General features: G+C 46.0%; 1 protein-coding gene across 1 annotated transcript in view; it reads left to right on the forward strand.

Annotated features, from left to right (window-relative positions):
* LOC119165110 (uncharacterized) overlaps positions 1 to 14,964 on the forward strand; it is a 123,064-nt gene that overhangs the window by 2,779 nt on the left and 105,321 nt on the right. Inside the window, exon 2 of the mRNA XM_037417299.2 lies at positions 8,152 to 8,302. Within this exon, the coding sequence (XP_037273196.2) occupies positions 8,152 to 8,302 (151 nt within the window). The remainder of the gene's footprint in view (positions 1 to 8,151; positions 8,303 to 14,964) is intronic.

Here is a 14,964-nt window from a genome sequence, read left to right on the forward strand (position 1 = left end):
ATCTAGCGTGCGCCGTTGTCACAGGTCCCGTTAATTCGGGAGGCGATCGCCGGGCTAATTCCGAGGGCCGAAGTATCGGCCCCCCGAACTGCACCACGAAAGTGTGGACAATTTAGAAGTGGTCCTATTTGGCGCGCCAGCGGACGCCGGCTGTGGCCCAAAGAACAAGTCAGAGCCAAGAGTTGATAAACAAAACAAAATTATATTCTCAGTTATGGCAGATACACAAGTATGCACACTCGACAATAGTTGAATACAATGGGTCACCAATCAAACAATGTACTACACAGTACAATCAGCCGCACTCGAAACAACGGACACAGACAACAATACGTACTACAATGCAGACGCATATATCGAACAACCAAGACACTTAAAGACTAAGGAGTTAGAAAACTTATTCAGTCCAAAGTTCTTGGAACAAAAGTCTGGATGATACTTTTCCGAGAATAACTCACTCAAAGTCCAGCGTTGTTATCGTTCCGCTTCCCCCGAAGTTTCTCTTCCAGGAAACCTCGCGTCTTCACTTGGCCGCTCTCCAGGCTCCAAACTTCTTCGCCGGAAACACGTCGGCTTCACACACGCAGCTGTTGCCACGCGTCTTCGCTCGATAGCAGTAGACACACACTCTTGCCTGTAGCTCCAGTCTTCACCCATCAGGTGGAAATCCTCTTCTTCTCCTCCTTTGTCACGAAAGACAAAAGGCTTCGCCCACAAGGCGGAACACCCTACGCACTCTGGCGCATACTTTCTTCGTCTCCTGCTTTGTCACTAAGGACAAAACCTTCACCGACAGACGTGGCGGAATACCCCACGCACACTGGCGCTAACTTCCTTCTCCTGCTTTGTCACTAAGGACAAAACCTTCGCCGAAAGACGCTGCGGAATACCCTACGCACACTGGCGCTAACTTCCTTCTTCTCCTGATCTCCCATCTCTGCTGCTCAGTTAAATACCTTCCGCGCGAGATTCCAGGAAATTCTCATCATTTCGTCGGCGCGATGCGCTGCGAAGGCTGGGAGAAAGGGCGAGACGGTACGAAATCCGTCCGCGACGGATGACGCAACCCTGCATCGCCACGCCCCTTTCCATCGAGAACGTTCTAGGGCTTGCTCGGCCGCCGATGCGAGGAGGTTCGTCGGCGAACCTACGCTTCCGAGGGGAGAGGGACGCGTGCCCGTAGAGTCTTTGGATGCTTGTTTTCTTTTTTTTATCGTTGACCTCTCGGTGCTTCGTCGCGAGAATTTGGCGGCGCGCCTTTTTTTTGAGCCTATGTTTTGTGACAGCCGTATCGACGTCATATCTGCTTCCATTGTGGCGAAGCTGGGCATCTGTACCGACAGTGTTCTTATTGACAACTTTGACAACGCGGATTTTTTACGGACTCACCACCACCCAGGTTCGGTCAGCTGCCCCCTGAAAGTGAAGAGTATGTGGCTCAGCAGTGCGGAACTTCATCATTGCAAAGTCACGCTCTCCGTCACATCGCTGATTTTCTCCTAGTCCCCGTACCTATTCGAGTGCGGCGCAGAGTCGGTCACTCAGACCATGCCGAGAAAACTAACCACAGCAACCTTCGAGGGCGTGGCCGCTTATACTAGACAAACTCAAGGCCTCCTACCGATGCTTCCGCAAATTGACGATTCCCCGACGACGACGACACCAGCTGGTTTCGCTAAGATTTCATTAGACATGTCACTGCTGCTCGACGGTCGCAAAGCCAGTGCTTTAGTTGTCGCTGGTGCGAATTTTTCTATAATAACTGAAAACAGGCTGCTTTTCTGAAGAAAGTGATGACGCCTTGGAACCTCAGGCCAATTCGTACTGATGGCGGGCGCATCGTCATGCCATTCGGCGTTTGCACGGCACGAGTGCAGCATCGCGGTTCTACCTTTGTTGTCAGCTTGAGCGTTCTTCGTCGGTGTTCTCTTGACCTGATCATTGGCATGGACTTCCTGAGGGAGCACGGCGCTATCATCGACATTTGACAACGGCTTGTCACGTTTTTGACAAAAAGCGCCACACCAGAGCATGATCCCAGACACAACCGAGTCAGTCTGTGTGCAGTTGACGATGCTGCGACGAGACCACCGCGCTCAAGTGTTATGTTTCAAGTGGCCTGTAACAAATCATCACATGGTGAAATGGTGGCGGAGACCAATCAATCCCTACTGTTTTTTCCAAGGTGTCTGTGTAGCACGAAGCCTATTACACCTCCAGGCTGGCCACTGCGAGGTTCTTGTTACAAACTTCAGCTTTGAGCGCTTACACTTTTTTCCTGGTACTGTCATTGTCTATGCCTACCGAGTAACCAATGTGACTGAGTGTTTTGCTTCCATAGCAACCAATATTGCCAAAGCACCTCTCCAGGACGTCGACATAAATCCAACGCTTTCTGGCGAAAGCGAACGAAGGCTGATATATAATTCCACGCTTGTTTTGCTCTTTATCGAGAATCTGTCAGTCATCGATTACCAAGCACCGTAATATCACCTACATCGACGCGCGTCGTATACGGAACAGCCTTACCCCGTTTTATCAACCGAACGACGCGCGATTCAAAGGAAGTGAAGGAAATGCTTCAAGACGGTGTAATACAGCCATCAAGCGGCCCAGGGTCATCGCCAGTGATCCTTTTAAAGAAGCAGGATAGTACACTCACTTCGCTTTTTGTGTCGATTATAGGAAACTGAATAACGTCTCAAAAAAGACGTGTACCCGTTGCCTCGAGTGGACAATTCTGTTGACGAGCTGAGCCAAGCAAAGTACTTTTCCTCAATCGACTTCAACAGAGGTTATTGACAAATGGAAGTCGATGAACGTGCCTGCGAGAACACGGCTTTTGTGACTCCTCACGGTCTGCATGAATTCAGTGTGCTCCCATTCGGCCTCTGTTCCAATCCGGCCACATTCCAACGAATGATGGATACCGTTCTCGCTGACCTCAAGTGAAAAAGTTGCGTCATCTATCTAGCTGATGTCGTTGCGTTTTCAAAAACGTTTAGATTTGTGGGGTTTAACGTCCCAAAACCACCATATGATTATGAGAGACGCCGTAGTGGAGGGCTCCGGAAATTTCGACCACCTGGGGTTCTTTAACGTGCACCCAAATCTGAATACACGGGCCTACAACATTTCCGCCTCCATCGGAAATGCAGCCGCCGCAGCCGGGATTTGAACCCGCGACCTGCGGGTCAGCAGCCGAGTACCTTAGCCACTAGACCACCGCGGCGGGGCTTTCAAAAACGTTTGACGAGCACCTTGGTCGCCTTCTGAGTGTTCCTGAAAGTATACGATCCGCTGACCTTGCGCTCGAACGTGAGAAGTGTCATTTGGGCTACAAAGAACTGACGTTTCTGGGTCACGTTGATAGCGCTTCAGGTATTCCGTCCGTTTTCGAGAAGACTGCCGCTGTGGCCACTTTAAGGCTCCGACAGAAAAGAAAAGTCTTCGACAATTTCTGGGGCTCTGCGCATACTATCGCCGCTTTATTGAAAATTTCTGAAGATTGTGGAGTCGCTCATCAGGCTTACGCGTGTCGACACCCTGTTCCTTTGGACTGAGAAACAAGCGACTCCCTTTGTAGAACTGCAGCATCGATCGTCTTCCCCCCTGTACTTGGCCATTTTGGTTAAGACGCCGACTCAGAGGTGCGCACTGATGCAAGCAACATTGTTTTCGAAGCTATCTTGGTGCAAACACAAGATGGGACCAAACGTGTGATTACCTACGCGAGCCGCACCTTATCACGTGCCGAGACCAGCTATTCAACGTCAAAGAAGGAATGTCTCACGGTAATATCGCGATTACAAAGTTCAAGCTTTATCTCTATGCGCGCCTACCTACTCAGTAAGCAACGAGCGGACCCCGAGTTAAGACCCATCATCGTTCGTTTAGAAGGCAGCACCACATGTATCTTGCACTTCCCCGTACGTTGCCGTCATTTCACCTGTGACACGGCATATTATACAAGAGAAATGCTGGTGTCGGCAGCAGATCCTATCTTCTAGTCGTTCCTCAAGACCTTCGTGATAACATCATATTAGCCTGCCACAATAAGCCGACCTCCGGTCATCTGGGATACTCACAGACGCTTGACCGGGTCCGACAGCTATATTTCTGTCCTAAACTCGCAGCTTGTGTCAAACGCTACGTGAAAGAAAGCCGCGAATGTCAGCATTGCATGTCACCGCCTCTGAAGCCTGCAGGCCTCCTACAACCGATCGACCCACCGTATACGCCGTTTAACCAAGTTGAGATAGACTTTTTTGGACCGTTTCTTTTGTCTCACTCCGGAAACAAGTGTATTATCATCGCAACTGATTACTTGACGCGGTACGCTGAGACGAAGCCACTACCACGCGGTAAAGCATCTGAAGTCACCCAGTTTTCATGCACCACATTGTGCTTCGTCATAGCGCCCCATCATGTATCATCATTGACCGAGAGACGGCGTTTGCGGCCCAACTGCTGGACGACTTTTTCAAGCTCAATTACATGAACCACCGTAAGACAACCGCATACCACCCCCAGAGTAACGGTCTGACAGAAAGGCTAACCAAAACGCTGGTGGACATGATTTCCATGTAGGTGGATGTGCAGCATAAAACGCGTGACGAGATCTTCCCGTACGTAACGTTTGCGCACAACACCGCAACCCAGGAAACAACATGCTTCGCACCCTTCCGCCTCGTTTACGTTCGAGACGTGCAAACCATGCTAGCTGCCATGATTCCTTCTGACATCGACCAACACGAGCTGCTAACTACTGACGTGATGGATTACATTCATCGTGCAGAAAAAGCACGTAATCTAGCTCATGTGCCAATAAGATCGCAGCAATGTGAAGGCGCCCGAAGGTGCAATATTTACCATCGACGAGTCACCTATCCACCTGGCGACCAAGTGTGGGTTTACCTCCTGTTAGACGGCGAGGTTTCAGCAAGAAACACCTGAGCAAGTACTTCGGACCCTACAAAGTATTTCGGTGGTTGAACGAGGCCAACTGTGAAGCTATTCCAGACGGAGTCTCGGCAACTACCCAGCGCCACTCATCACAAACAGAGATTGTGCATGTCGTCCGCCTAAAACCTTACTTTACATGGTGAAAATCGCCTGATTGTGCCCTGGCAGCAAACATTTTCTTTTTTTATGTTGTTCATTGGGTCTTCAACGAACTGTGAACTGTGTTAATGTTTTTTTTTCTTATGACCAACCACAGAAATTTTTTGGACCCTCCATATGCCCTCTGCACCATAAGTATAGTTTCTTCCATTTGTTTTCCTTATGACTCCTGCTGTCCTAATGTGTATCAGCATAGAGTCAATAATCTAATGGGAGGGGTAATAACGTCACCTAGAGTTCTGAGCCGGCAAGTACTAGCCAGCCGAAAAGGGCAAAGAGAATGAAGAAGTGTGTGTTAGCGCTTCGTTTGAAGATACACGCTCGTGTCTTTTTGCGCCACTGTCCCTGTCTTGTCTCTACGGCTTTTAATGCGTGAATATAAATATATATATATATATATATATATATATATATATATATATAAGGGAAAGAAGTATACCTAAGGGCTTGTTTTTTCGTGTTTTGACACAATATTAATGAGATCTAACAGACAGTAATGCCAAGGAATGTATAGGGGAACTTATTTGAACCAATAGAATGTAAATAAGAAGAAAGAAAACGGGTCAAAATATAAGCAGCCGTGAGCAGGAATCGAACCTATGACCTTCGAATAACGCGTTCGATGCTCTAACCACTGAGCTATCACAGCGGCCTTCCCTCCATCCACTTTTTTTGGGGGGATTATATGTGAATTTAGAAGTAGAAGTGCCAGTCAGCGCCATCAATAAGCCAAGCGACGGGTGTGAAACACTCTTTTATTCGCATGTTTGGCGTCACGTAGCACGTGAACTTATTACGAGTGGGCCGCTGATCGATAGTCCCTCGTATACAACCTAATTACAACAAGTCTGCTAGTACGAGACCCTCATTAATCAATATGGGAAAGAAGTATACCTAAGGGCTCGTTTTTCCGTGTTTTGACACAATAATGATGAGATCTAACAGACAGTAATGCCAAGGAATGTATAGGGGAAGTTATTATAAGCAATAGAATGTAAATAAAAAGAAAGAAAAGTGGGTGAAAAAATAACCAGCCGTGAGCATATATATATATATATATATATATATATATATATATATATATATATATATATATAGATCCCAATATTTTCAAGTTCTCCTGTTCTTCTTGGGTAAGGTCTTATTATTTCAGGGAACTTAACAGCCCTCTAAAGAGCACTTCTGCGATTGACTTATAATATATAATGCACATGTTACACATTTAGGACAATGAAACGCAGGAAGCAGATACCATTGTAACAGTTCCGAAAAGCACGATACAATTAGGAGAGCCATAGTAGTGAAGGCGTGTAGAAAATATGATCCCCAAGGCCCATGTAGCGTCTGCGTAAAGCCATGTGCATGGTACACTTGGCCCTGACAAAAATAGATTTCAAGGGAAAGCAGAAAAGAAAGTGAACTATGTATACAGCAAAATCGACTTGCTGCGCAGCCTAAAGGAAAACAAGAAGGGAGACAGGAAAGAGCGCGGGCTACCAACTGTCTCCCTTCTCGCTTTCTTTCAAGTTTGTGCAGCAAATACTTTTTAGATGCGGAAGCTTCTTATACTCGCGCCTTGTAGTGCGCCGTCCGCGCCATCCGCACCGCTTCTCGAACATTCGACAGCTGACGCGCGCGCATGCGCCGTCGCGCCGTCGCCCACCATCTGTGCCGCGCGCGCTTTTCCTTCGAGAACATTCGACAACTGACAGAGCATGCGCCGTCGCGCCGTCGCCATCTGTGCCGCGCGCGCGCTTCTCCTTCGAGAACATTCAACAGCTGACAGTGCATGCGCCGTCGCGCTGTATATATACTCAAGGTCGGCGCTCGCTCGCTCAGTTGCCGCTCGTCGGTTGGTTTGTACGGCGCGTCGACGTCCAAGGTCGCGGTGAAATGAATTTCAACGAATCCACAAACACAATGATCGACGTCCCTTCGACCAGCGCCGTCCTTTCGCATACGTGTGTACGTGTTCACTCATTTAACACCCCCTCCTACAACCACGTTAACCAATTTAGCCATCGACCCAAGTAAGTCGCAATTTAACACCCCATTTCACAACCACGTTAACCAATTTAGCCATCGACCCAAGTAAGTCGCACTTTAACACCCCGTTAACCAATTATATGCTCCGCATCCTCCTCAGTGTTCCCCCGAGGGAAGCTGCGGGCAATTTTTTTTCAAGTATGAACCAACTAATATGCAAAGAAGTATTGCTTTAACAAGTACACAGGTATCCAGCTGTCTCTGGTCTCTAGCTTGCAGCCGCAACCGCCGGTATTAGTGCCCAGACCTTGCGGGCCAGCAGTTGAGTAGCATAAGCACTAGATCACCATAGCGGTTCGATAGCGAGATGGGTTCTTTCACTATCATAACGCGAAGCAAACCCTGCGCACTGCTCTGTGCGCTCAACCTGACAATAATCAACCCAAGCCCTACAGTCATTTCATTAATTCCTGGTTTCGCGTTCTAATGTGTGCGCATTGTTCAAGTTGGCATTTAAATTTTGGACCATCAAGAGATTTTTTTTTACTGTGAACGCGTCATTCGATGCCATCAGCCCCCCACCCTTTACTCAGTGCACCGGTGAAAGCTTTTCAAACATGATATGATTACCTACCACCTCTGGGAGCACATGTATTAGCAAGCCTTCGATGCGTCACATGTTTTGGCACTGCATCCGTGACCACCTAACCACTGAGCATCCGCCGGTTTCATGCGTGACTAATAAGATGTGAAGCCAGCGTAGGCGATGTCATCAGGACGGCGCTAATTTAGGCGATCTGTTCAGTCAAGTTATTTACGTCATTATGTTATGAACATTCGGACTGCGTGTATCGGCACTGAAGCTGGCGGTTACTTTTCTCGTTAGATTAGGCATCCGAGATTTTCGCCTTCTGAGCAGTCTCGCACATTGGCGAAAAAGAAATAGTGGTGACGACTTCCTGTGCTAGTATTGTACACTGCAACGTGTAATCGTGCCTTCTGTCTCTGCGAACAAATTTGTTGTGACCATCCTCTGTACAGGCCCAACTTCCTGCGAGAGTCCAAGTACCCTGCATTCTTCGGACGTATAGTCACCTTTTGGAATGACAATATCACCCACTTTGGGTTGCTGAACATCTACAGAGAGTACACGGATGTTGCCGTGATGACTCAAGTCTTCAACGTACTAAAGGTGACTTTTTTTCGCAGTATATTTTATTTGTGCACTAGGCAATTGGAAACAAAGTGAATTTTTATATTGCAATAAAGCCCACAAGAGATCGGAGCAGCCTGCGTATTTCGATAACCAATGCAATGCAGAACAGTCAGGGAGGAACTGCACATACCACATGGGTTCTTATTCTGACCAAAGCAAGACATCCTACTTATGAGAACGTCACTAAGATTACACGTGAAAAATGGCGTACATCCCATGCTTTTTACGGATGTCATGCTAGACCTTCAGTTTGTGTTCATCAGACTGTTATTCCACGCTATTTCAAATCTAGATATCTGCTGTAAAGAAATGACTGCAAATTCTCCTAGAATTTTTGCGGCAACTAAAGTCGTACATCCCATAAATGTAGTCGTTATTATCCTACTACTTGTCGCTCATATTATTGAAACACTTTTGACAATCCCCATGCATTTGGGTATGTATAAAACTAACAATATAACCAAGAGAACAACAAATTACTCGCTGAACTTATGCTCTAGGCGACATTAATATCGGGATTTTAATATTATCCACCCCAATTGCTGTTTTGCAGAGATTTTACATAACACAAAAAATATTGATATGTTGTGATACCACATTTACAGTATGACCACGAGCACACCGTGAACGCAGCATGTAAATGGTGTTCCACATGACACGGATGTCATGATTTTCATGCTGCTACTTGCACAGGTTCGGTATTGGACTTATTTCGCTCGATACACAGTTTGATGTTTAACAAGTGCATGAAATCACCATGAAAGTACTATGATTGAACGTGGTGTGTAAGTTATTGCGAACATGACATGCATGCCACTATTTTCGTTCTGCGAACTTCACATATGTTCACCATGCAGCTGTGCCAAGCCATACCGATTTTGCTATATATCGCACTAGCAAAACGACTTGTAATGTATGTAATTTCGTACATGACATCAATTTCTCAATTAATATGCTACAGCATGTCATATCAGGTGAATGGGTTTGTGCACATTGTAGAAGTTTCGTATTGCATCGGCTATAAAACTACCACTAACAGATAAACAACGTGGCGTGTGAAATATGCCACGCAAGAAATGCGTGTTATGTTTTTCAAGCTAATACTTGTCGTTTATTTTCATCTTAGATTCACGTCGCTCTATGCGCCTTTCGCTGCATGTCAAGAAAGCGGAACTGCTCATAGCACATTCGTGGGACACGTTCTGCACATGACATGCCTGCCATGATTCTTGGCGTAACGACATGCTTTTTTATGTTCATCATGCATGACACGAATTCCTGAGTTCTGGTGTTCCTATTTCTCATTTGTCTTCGTCATAACCGTGTCACATAGCAATTTTGATATTGGGCAAGGGCCCATAACGGTCACCCGCAAATCATGAGCGGGACACGAAAAAGATGCCGCACGTTAAATACTTATAGTGACATTCATGTTGGCACCTGTCATTTGTTCATCATTGTTATATCACGCCAGACGAGGTTTTCTATGTGTCAAGCTACCATAATGTCCACGATCAGATCAGGAGCATAGCGTGTGAATTGTGCTGTGCTTAATATGCATATACCATTTGAATGCTCCAACGTTTCATGTATGATCGTTTGGAAGCACCCTGTGATATAACATTCGGAAAATATGTCAGGCTATCTTAACAGCTGATAGCACATAGTGAGCGTGGCGTAAAAATTATGTCATACTTTGCATGCATACATTGATCTTTATGTGCTACCTGTCGTTCATTAAATTACTGTCGTACGTAACCTGTTACGGTATATATTGAGCTATTGCAAAACGGCCGGGAGCACGTCACGAGCCATGCATGTAAGTCACACTCTAAATCCGATGCATATGATGATTTTCATAACACCGCTTGTTCTTAAGACTCGTCATTCGGTCAAGTCGCGTAATTATAGCGTTAAGGTATTAAACTAGTGAAACGGCCGCCATTTTACCATGAGCAGGGCATGCGACTCAAGCCATACATGATGTGTGTGTTATAATTTTCATGTATACTGAGCAAGACACTGAATGAAACCATACAAAAGAATGAAGCGGTACAAGCGCTGAACCAGTCGCTGTCCTCGCACCTCCTCGTGTGTTGTCATTTTTTGCGCTGCCCACTACAAATAAGTTTCAACTCGGCCACCTTTCGATACTCTTTTAATGCTTTTCGTGTAACCACCTATCTAAATTGCCCCAGGTTAAATTAGCGAAATTATCGCAAGCGCGCTGTAAGTGGGGATTGTAGGTCATGCTGTATATGCCATGCATGTCACTATTTTTATGTCATCCACTCAACCACGTGCAAAAATGTTTCATCTTACTAATTTTGGAACATATTGGCACGTAGCCAAGATGTAGAAGAATGTCGGCCAAGAGCACGTCAATGACGAAGCTTCTTAGCTAATCACTAGTAGTGCAGACTTTTATCAAAAATATCCTTCAGGTTCCAAAGTCTATCCACACCATTGTTTTTAGTAGGCATGCATATACGTCCTTCTGAGTGGTTTTGTTCAGGCCATGGTAGTTAACAGGAAATCCTTCTTCCTTCAGCAAGACTGCTGGAGGTACCGCAGGCTTAATAAAGCTTGTAATATATCATGTGGTCGCCGTCAACAGGCTTGACACCTTAAAGTTCACCGTTCTCGCGTCGCGACCGTGCAGAAACTCTCACGGAATGGTCGAGCGTTTGCTTCCGTAAAGATCCGGTGCATGGCAAGTGGCGTTTATAAAACGCCCAAATACTAAGTCCTTTTTTGCTGAAAATGACATCAGAGCTGCTGCAGCGTGTGAGCCGAAAGACTACTTGACGTAGTTAGGTGGTTGAGGTAATTTTGTCATCGTTGCGGCTTCGTCAGAATTTTACACGCCACAGGAATTGCGGATGACCATGATTTCTTTAATGTAAGCGGCCATCGTGGCCTGGCTGAGGTGTCAATATTCATTGCTGAAGTTTGTATTTCCCGTTTGTGAGACTTTTTTTTCCTTTACACTTGCGTTGTAATCACTTCTAACAACATCGCTTACACTTTCCTTGGCACGATTGTATGCAAGATCTCATTATGGTGATTCCAACAAAGCAAATGTACTTTTAACCGCACTCTTCTTTCTTTTCCCTTCAAATCGAGGGTCTCCTAGCAAACTTTCTGCCTTGGGGTAGTATGCGAGAAAAACTTATTCAGCTGCCATCTCGTAAAAAGCCCGCATGCTGCATGACGTCGAACAGGCGGAAAACGTGGTCTACACTCGTTGTCATGGCTCATGGTGGAGCCCACGGATGCTCCCACAATTGATGCACATATATACTTGATAAAGTGGACGGCGGTTTAGTAACCATGGTAGTTCCGTTAGTAAAGCGTTGTACGCGCTATTGGAATGTTATAGCTTCCGTCCCCGCCAATCGCACGGTGCCTTTTCTTCCGCTTTTGCTTCTTTACGCTTACATCGCTTTATTGATTGATATCTGGGATTTAACGTACCGAAACCACGATATGATTATGAGACACGCCGCAGTAGAAGGCTCCGGAAGTTTAAACTACCTGGGGTTCATTACGTGCACCTAAATCTGAGCACGCGGGCCTATAACATTTCCGCCTCCATCGGAAATGCAGCCGCCGCTGCCGGGATTCGATCCCGTGACCTGCAGGCAAGTTGCCGAATACCTTAGTCACTAGACCACCACGGCGGGGCACGCTTACAATGCAGCTCTTTCTAATAACATTGTCATATGGCATGAACAATCTTGGCATGATTGTTTGATGAATCTGATTATTATCATTGTGTACAACAAAAAAAAGTGAGTCCCTACTTGTACTCTTCATTTCCTTCAGGCTATTTGAAAGGTGGTTATAGGTATATTTTGAAAAAGTCTTAGTCAGATTGGTCGGATAATTTTCAAAAAAAAGTATATCAGGTAGCCAAAAGTTAAAAAAAACTGATCTTGAAGAAACCACGCCTTCAATGTTAAAAACACTTGTGCAATCTGCTCACAACCTACAGCGACAATTTCACTAAAATGGTTGTTGGTAATAAAGGTTTCTATGAAAAAAATGAAAATGATAAAAACTGCATATATTCAACCAATCAGGAAACATTTGTGTAAAATAAACGTATGCACCAAAACAATGGTGAAAAAAATGCCAGCGTACTTTTTAGAAATTGCAAAATTGAATTTTGATCATAAAGTTTCCTATGAAAAAGAATGGGAATAAGAACAGGTGAGTATAAACAACCAATAAGGAAATAATTATCAAAAAGGAGCATGTGCACTAAAACGATGATGGAAAAAGGCAGCGTACTGTTTAAAAATTGCACAAAATTAATTTTGGGGATAAATTTTTCTATGAAAGAGAGTGTAAATCATAACAAAAGCGTGTAATAAACCCCTTCGGAAAGATTTGTTGAAAATGAGCATATGTGCCGAAATTATGATAGAAAAAACGCCAGTTTACTTCTTGGAAATTGCAAAAAGGAATTTTGGTGATAAATTTTCTTATGAAAAACAATGCAAATGATAACAGTTGCGTATATTCAACCGATAAGGGAATAATTGTAGAAAAGGAGCATATGCACTGAAACGATGACGGAAAAAAGGCAGCGTACTTTTCAGAATTTGTGGTAGCAGGCCGCATCTTTAAAAGACTTGGAACACACAAACGCTCTGGCCCATGGATGCTTTTGCCCCTCAGAGTTGGTAATATTATTTTGCTCTAAAAATGAAAACTGCCTTTTGGTCGGCCTACCTAGCCGTCACTCTTAAAACAATCATGTGATAGGGCTGGGCGCTAAATGCAAGAGCAGAAAAGTTTTATACTTTAGAAATTAGGTCCACCAGCTGACTCGTATAGTATTTTATCTGGCATAAATATCACAGTGTGCTGAAACCTGGCTGCTGCCGTTGGTGAAGTGATCCGTGGACTATAAGCTACTCTATAAGCCTCACTCTTTCTGACGAGTGTCGAATGACTGTACGAAACTTGTCAGAATACACAAAAGAATTTGCCACGTCGTAAACAATGTCTGAAAGCTAGAAACGCCATCGAGTGAAATCGACTCCTACCATGCATGGGATTGGTTGGTGTATCATCTCTGGGGCTCTTCTGTTAAACGATTGATTGATTGATTTGTGGGGTTTAACGTCCCAAAACCACCATATGATTATGAGAGACGCCGTAGTGGAGGTCTCCGGAAATTTTGACCACCTGGGGTTCTTTAACGTGCACACAAATCTGAGCACACGGGCCTACGACATTTCCGCCTCCATCGGAAATGCAGCCGCCGCAGCCGGGATTTGAACCCGCGACCTGCGGGTCAGCAGCCGAGTACCTTAGCCACTAGACCACCGCGGCGGGGCTCTTCTGTTAAACGAAGACAAGTACTTTCTACTTTTTGGATATAGACAGTTCCCTTCGACGTTATTAGTGTCTCTTGGGGTGAATCGTGTCTGTGGGCTATCATTGATAGACATACTCTCGTGTATTGCTCTAAATTCGCCAACATATTCCCACGCTGTCTTGGGGGCAGAAGACGAGAGCGAAGAAGTGAATGGCAGCTGTGGCTGAGTAAACAGTCCTTCACTTCGAGTTCCTGCCTATCTTTTCCTTTCGCGACAGACTGGTGGACGTGCTGGGTACTGTACTGCAACGTCTTATGCCTGCTGGTCCTGAACCAGAAGCAACCACCGCCAGTGCACCAGGGTCTGCTGACATCTATTGAAGCAGACGCCGCCTTCAAGGACTACCACCACAGTACGGCCCGTTGGCAAGTTCCGTGAGGACAATGTTTGCCACATCCTCAACCCAAACCGAGCATGACCCACTCGCTAGCGTACCCTGTCTCATCAACACGCCTCGCACAACCAACCTATTCCATGGTGATGCCAGTGAGGATGTCGAAGACTGGCTTGACCATTTTGACCGGGTCGCTGCCATCAACGATTGGGACAATCGCCGTTAGTTGAAGAACGTGTATATCTCCCCCTTAGACGCGGCAAGAGTGTGGTATGAGAACCATGAAACTTCATTCACAAGTTGGCAGGAATCCCATCGGCAGCTTCGCGACGCGTTCAGTAACCCCGAACGCAAAGAGAGAGCGGAGCAGGCACTTTTTTCGCGATTTCAAATAGTGAACGAGAGCGTCGCCATGCTTGTCGAATAAATGTCGTGATTGTTTTGTCGGGATGACCCCCACATGACAGAAGACAAGAAAGTGCGCCTTCTAACGCGAAGCGTAAAGGAGCAATTTTTCGCGGGCCTTGTGCGCAACCCTCCTACGACTGTGTCCGAGTTCATACGTGAGGCCACAATTATGGAGCGCATGCTTCGGCAGCTGGTGTCGCAGTATGAGAGTCAGACGGCCATGTCCGCTGCATGCTCGCTTGTACCAGGAGGTGATAACAGGGAAGTCCTCACAGAACTCATACGGCAACTTGTACGCGAAAAACTTCGAAAATTTCATGCAGCGTCCCCTCCCAGTAGCGCTGTTTTTACGGACGTCGTCCGTAACGAAATCAGGCAGTTCGTTCACTCCTCACCACCATCGCAAGTCGAACCTCCCACTCTTTACTACGCGGATGCCCTACGCGCCTCTACGCCGGCGACGGGACATTTTGCTCATCAACCTACTGGGATCCCCAGACGCT

Source organism: Rhipicephalus microplus, chromosome 8, assembly GCF_043290135.1.
Source record: "Rhipicephalus microplus isolate Deutch F79 chromosome 8, USDA_Rmic, whole genome shotgun sequence".
NCBI classification, from domain to species: Eukaryota; Metazoa; Arthropoda; class Arachnida; order Ixodida; family Ixodidae; genus Rhipicephalus; species Rhipicephalus microplus.